Source organism: Musa acuminata, chromosome BXJ1-6 (assembly GCF_036884655.1).
Source record: "Musa acuminata AAA Group cultivar baxijiao chromosome BXJ1-6, Cavendish_Baxijiao_AAA, whole genome shotgun sequence".
Lineage (NCBI taxonomy): Eukaryota > Viridiplantae > Streptophyta > Magnoliopsida > Zingiberales > Musaceae > Musa > Musa acuminata.
In genome coordinates this window covers 28,867,208-28,873,409 of record NC_088332.1, presented here as the reverse complement: position 1 = coordinate 28,873,409, position 6,202 = coordinate 28,867,208, and the positions used below count along the sequence as shown (strand labels likewise).

Sequence of the window (6,202 nt, the reverse complement as noted above, 5' to 3'; positions counted from 1 at the left end):
TTCATCATAGTTAATCCTACACACTTAAAACAAAACTTCGATCGAGACAATTAATCCTAAGCAATTAACTAAGTTGTCCGGCATGTCATTGGTCCCTCGACGCTTTGTCCGATTCTTCGGCGCATCGTCCTCTCCTGCGTGTTATATCTCGTATTTTGATGATAAAACCACTTGATATGTGTTTATGATTTAATCTGTGTTTTGAGTAATGCAGGTCTACTCGATCAGGATTAGACAGTTAACGCAGGAGGAATTAACGTTGCGCCGGAGGAGATCACATCAAGATATTGGACGGCAGAAGGCTTCAGACGTTGGGCATCGGGCCAAGGAGAGCGAAATTGCACCAAGGATATTGGGGTTGCGGAGTCAACCACCGATTGGGCAACAAGCCGCAAGAGAGGACGATGCACCGAAGAATCGGACGAAGCACCAACCAATGACGTGCCGGGCAACAGAATGTCAATTCGCGTTGTAATAATTGTCTAGATCGGAGTAGAGTTTTAGCTTGTGTGTGCAGGATTAACTACGATAACGATGAAGACATAAAGCAAAACAAAGTGTCGGAGTCAAGCACGAAGGATTCATTGCGAGTTCGAGAGTTCGACGGAAGTCCGAAGGTTCGTTGGGAATGCTGCCGGAATTGGCCGAGAATGAGTAGGGAGCTTGCCGAAGGGTTTTTCGGAAGCTCGCCAGAAGGTTCGTTGGAAGTTCGCGGAGCTCGCCGAGAAAGATAGGAGCTTGCCGAAGAAGCTCGTTGGAACTCGTTAAGATCAAATCGTGAAGTCTAGGAGCTTGCCGAGAGTCCGTAGAATGGTTTCCGAGAGTTTATCGGAAAACCGTCGGAAGTTCGCCGGAAGCTCGCCGGAAGAAGTCTTGACTTACGGACTTTGTAATAGCTTAGAAAATGTCTTTAAATTCGTAGTTAGCACGTTACTTAGGGTTAGGATTAGGTGTTAATCCTAAAAACTAAGTAGGGGCCAATTGGGCTCTAGTTCGGACTGGTTTGGGCCAATTTTGGAGCCCAACCAGTGAGCTGAAATAGTGTAGGCGGTGGAGCCAGGCGGTGGCACCGCCCAGCACCCGAGAGCTGGGCGGTGGCACCGCTTGGCTGGGCGGTGGCATCGCCAGCATCGGGAACCAAAGAGAATTCAAATTTTGGAGCCCAAATTTGAATCCTCTTGAGGCCTATAAATACCCCTCAAATCTCAGTTGAGATCACAACCTTTTGAAAAGCAATAGTTTGAGTTAAGAGCCTTAGAATAGTCTTTGCAAGCCTTGTTTTTCATATTGCTTAAGTGTTCACCTCCTCCCATCTTGTTGAAAAGAATTATAAGAGTGTGAACCACTTGTAAAGGTTGTAAGAGGGGTATTAGTCCTTCCCCTACAAGAAATTTGCTAGTGGAAGTTGGAAGCCTCTTCGAAGAAGGCTTCGTAAGTGGATGTAGGTCATTTTGACCGAACCACTTTAAAAACTGCTGCGTTATCTGGTTTGCATCCTACTCTTGCCATTTACATACTGCAAACTTCTCTACTTAGTTACTACGCTTCCATATGTTTCTAAGTTATCAAGCTTTTAAAATCGGTTTCCATTGATATTACTTTTCATCGTACGAAAGATTTATCAAAACCGAAGTTTTAATCCGCTGCACTAATTCACCCCCCCCTCTTAGTGCCGCTCCGATCCTAACACTGCGGCCTATTGCCCAATCGACCAGTTGACTCCACAACTCCGATATCCTTGGCGCAATACCCGCTCTTCTTGGCCCGATGCCCAAGTCCACGGCCCGAAGCCTTCTATCGATACGTCGACCGATCCATCGACTCGACGTCCAATCTTCTGACATGTTCCTCCGGCATAACATGATTTTTCCTGCTTTAATTGTCTCATCCTGATCGAAGAATCCTGTGTCACTCAAAACGTAGATTAAAACATAAACACATATCAAGTGGTTTCATTATCAAAATACGAGATTCAACACTAGTATCCTCACACGAGCGATTATGAGACCAGTCACCTCCATCATATGAACGAGTATACAACACACTGGTCTATCTGATTATCTCGATGCCCTTCTCAAGTAACATATAACCGAGATGATTTATGATCTGTGTTTAAAGACGAATCGATCTCATTATCGTGATCTCATTACGATCTGATTCTCATTGCACAGATCCAAAGATATCACAATATACATCCATATAATATATAATAAAATGTCAGTAATAATAAGCAAAGAGAACATCGCAACATGTCGCAAATGTGTGATTGACTTGTAAGACACTTCTAACTAACAAAAATATCTATCATATACAATTCCATGTACTTCTATCTTATGTTTGAATTCATATTATAGAATGTTTTTACTCAGAACTTGCTATGAGTGATCATGAACTGTATAATACTTCCCAAGGAGTTTAATCATTTAGGTTCGACATTAATCATGTACTTCTATTCATAATCTGACCTGTTTTAACAACATGAGTTTAGAATCTACACACGCATTGACATCACTTTGAACGCCAGCAAACAAACTTCATGCATATGCCTTGGGCTCATCAAAGTGGTACAATCATCCAATTTGTACAGAGAGTAGACTTCAGTTCTTCCTCACTCATCAGAATCGTCATAAGCAATTCATTCCAGGTATCAATTGGCACAGGCAAGCACCAGTGAAGACAGTCATTCTGGAGCTTCTTGCTGATGTCAGGGTGGAACTCTCTGTATGGTCCTGGATGGCCGTCGGGTCTCAGCAGTGCAAGATGGTAAGTATCAAGGAGCACAAGCCGCAGGCCGTTCTTCAATCCTTCCTGGAACTCCTCTACCTCCACAGTTCTCATTATTGCATCCGCTGGATCAGCAGTATACTCACGCTCTCTGTACGGTTTTCTTCTGTTGCACACCCCCTCACTGTTCCCTTGCCCATGCTCAAAGTGGCTCGGAGTCCAGGTTCTCAAAACTATGAGGGGCTTGTGTTCTGACATGTTCATGAAGTGGAAGACTAACCGAAGTGCTCTGCGATAAGAGTAGTCCGTTCCAAGTTCCCTCAGGCTCTTCCCTGTGCAGTAGTGGCAGCCAACAACTGTGTTGTTCTCCCAAAATATGGTTTCTTTGAGGAACCACTGTCCACCGGACAACACTATATAGTTGTACTTTTGATATTGGCTAGTCCAAGTATCATCGAGGACATCAAGATAAAGCTGTATATCATTCTTGGAACTATCTTCAGTAGATTTGATCACAAAAGGAGCCCAGATCAGTCCTAGCGTGACGTTGTGCGAAGGGAGGTACCATGTTTTGGATTGAAAATTTTCATCATGATAGACCAGAAGAGCTTCTTCGACCTGATGATCAGAAACACATTGGATTTCTTAGAGAGAGGTCCCATGAAGTTGAATGAGGTTACACAAAGCATAATTGCATTTCACAAGACCATTTATTATGAGCAAAATAAAATTCTAAAGTTAAATCTTGAAGATTAATGTTGCAGGTTGCTAACTAATACATTACTTTACCCACACTTATTTCAGTTTCATATCACAACTTACACTGAAAATTCTGAGGAAAGCAAAAGTCACTCTGACAATTAACTTTGGCATTCGAATTATGCTTTACAAGATGGAGGCTTGTTTAAGGAACATAACAAAGAGGGTTGTGGAATTATGTTTATGATTACTTGCATTAGAAACCAAAATTGGTTATAATTTGTACTATCAATACCAAATTAAGTAACACCATGAGACAAGCCGAGAAATTTAGCCATGAGATTCTTCTCTATAATATAGTATCAGACGTAATGTTGAAATTTGTAACATTTAGCAGCAAGCATGAAAAGCACCTTTGAGAGAAGGCAAAGCAATGACTCCGTCTGGTTGCGGCAAATTGAATCGCCAATAAATGCTAAAGATTTGTTTCTCATAATATTCAAGAACTTCCTTGCGTCCATCAAAGATAAATTACAATCATATGGTTTCCATCTCCAGTAAAGGTAGCCAGTATCAGGCCGACCATTTGTCAAACAGTCTTGAGGATAAGATATGAAACTGCAGCTTGTGTTACTGTAAGCTGGACCTGAAGCATCGTGAATCCATTTGCCAGAAAAAAGATCGCATTCTTCTGCATTATCATTCATTTGACATTTGATTAGTTCATATAGTGCCACAAATATATGAAATTATTGAAACATATAGGGAAGGGGAAAGAACAATCAAGATCAAAGGAGTGGATAAAGTTGTGCACTATTATCACATTGCATTTAACCGCTACCGCAAATCACACTAATACAACAGACGTTCTTTGGTTATGAGCTGGTGAAACAGTATCCCACTACTAATATATTTGATCATATTCTCTAAACAAAAAGACATATTTGATCATAGAAACACTCGTTAATTTAACAACTAGACAATAAAGTTATAGAAATTTCTGGTAGACTGACATGCCAGTAACATTTGATCCCCTCCTTAATAGTAAGACAGTTCAAACCAAACAGACGGATAATAAAGGGTACAATCTATAAAAGAAATGTGCAAACAACTTATCTATGACTAAACTTAAAGACCACCCTTTTCTCTGAGAGACTTTTAAAGTGAGTGAGTGTGTGTCCATGTGCGTGCTTGTATACATATACATATATACAAGAAAAGTAATAAGAGTGATTGGAGTTAGAACTTGTTGCTTTTTCCTGACCCCAGTTCAACAAACTTTTTGTACTTCACTGGACACTTTTTTCACAAATTTTTTTCTTAATTGTTACCTCAAATATATTAAAAAAAATAAGTTGACTTTTCTTTGAGCTTAACTGCCTTTTCAGATAATAAATACTTGAAGCAACTGTATTCTCGACGGTAGGGCAATTTGAGTTAGAAATTTTCATGTGCTTGCTATAAGTGATTGAAATTGAGTCTTTGTTTCTACATTCTTTCATAATTAAAGGTATGGCTAAAGTTAGTAACAGCATAAAGTAAAACTTAAAGCTTGCTTTTGCAACTAAGATGCTTAAGAAGATGAGTTTTCCTTTTAGAAAAGGAGATGATTTTGTTTATGAGTTCAAGTTACAGAAATTAAAGATTAACAAGGTAGTAATTTACTTCATTATTGAGTGTCTGAAACCATATAAAAAATCCCAACATCTCTAAAGGTCCCAGAAATCATTTGGGCAGTTTGAGTAATTTGGCAAACAAAGAAGAGTCTGAAAAATGCAAACAGTTTTCAAAATCATTCAATTAGGAAGAACGAAGCAAGCAATCAGAAATAAACAGAGGAGAGATTAATTGGTCAAAGAAAATTCTTGATAATTAGTTGCATAATTGGTTTCTCATGTTTCATAATTTGTTTAGGGAAGATTTTGTTGCCACAATTTTATGACACTTCAAATCACCTCTATGCAATTGAGCAAAACACATCAAAGAAATGGAAAAGAAAGAGATAGGACAGCCACCACGAATCGTTCTGAAGGTTCCTAAACTTCATGCCAAAGATCTCACCTTTCTCAGAAGAGAAGCTGTCAGGGGTCACGTAGGGGAAGAGAAGGTGACAGGAGAAAGCTATGAGCAACGCGGACCCCAAGAGAATGAGGAGCAAGTTGAACAACCTTTCACCGTGGGAGATACGAGGCTCTTCTTCGGCGTCCACCTCCCACCCATTGGCCATGGTGCTCGGCCCTAAGAACAGAGGAAGGAGGGAGGAAGTTGTGGAAGTCAAAAGTGAGACATAGGAGGCGACAGTGAAAGCAAATAATAGCAAGAGTGAGACAATAGGAGACAGTGGATTGGACAAAACTATTAACTTGTCTTTCATTTTATATTCTTTCTAAAATTACAAAAATAAATAAATAAATAAATTCCACCCTATTCTTTTTACAAAGACCAAACAGAAAAAATGGTCAGCTTTCTACGATTTCCTGTAATTGGCAATGATTGTTGTGGTAAGTTTATTGCCAACAGTGTGGATATATTTTACCTAAAATCAAATTCTCTCTCTCTCTCTCTCTCTCTCTCTCTCTCTCTCTCTCTCTCTATGTATGGGTGTGCTTACACTGAAATGGAATCTTAATGTCTTGGCCTTTCAGCTTGGTTTTATTTTGACAGGTAGCTTTTGTGATATCTTTTTTGATCCCATCAATGTCAATGACAAACTATAAAAGCCTGTCTTACCCATATTCAAAACATGGTAGATCTCTGTAAATTGATTATATTGCTTTCC

The 6,202-nt window shown here is 39.8% G+C and overlaps 1 protein-coding gene across 1 annotated transcript; it reads right to left on the bottom strand.

Moving 5' to 3' along the window:
* Positions 1-2,428: 2,428 nt before the first annotated feature.
* On the bottom strand, positions 2,429-5,736 carry LOC135676661 (protein trichome birefringence-like 26). Its single transcript, XM_065188072.1, has 3 exons — positions 5,485-5,736; positions 3,837-4,114; positions 2,429-3,342 (listed from the first exon to the last, which is right to left on the bottom strand). The coding sequence occupies exons 1-3, from the start codon at positions 5,648-5,650 to the stop codon at positions 2,557-2,559; spliced, it is 1,230 nt and encodes a 409-aa protein (XP_065044144.1). The 5' UTR covers positions 5,651-5,736; the 3' UTR covers positions 2,429-2,556.
* Between the last annotated feature and the right edge of the window lie 466 nt (positions 5,737-6,202).

Excerpts from the sequence above, each read along its gene's own strand:
- LOC135676661 (XM_065188072.1), bottom strand. The coding sequence starts at position 5,650 with ATGGCCAATGGGTGGGAGGTGGACGCCGAAGAAGAGCCTCGTATCTCC. Across the intron at positions 4,115-5,484 it reads CAGCTTCTCTTCTGAGAAAG|AAGAATGCGATCTTTTTTCT; the intron begins GTGAGATCTTTG and ends ATGATAATGCAG. Across the intron at positions 3,343-3,836 it reads TGCTTTGCCTTCTCTCAAAG|GTCGAAGAAGCTCTTCTGGT; the intron begins GTGCTTTTCATG and ends TCTGATCATCAG.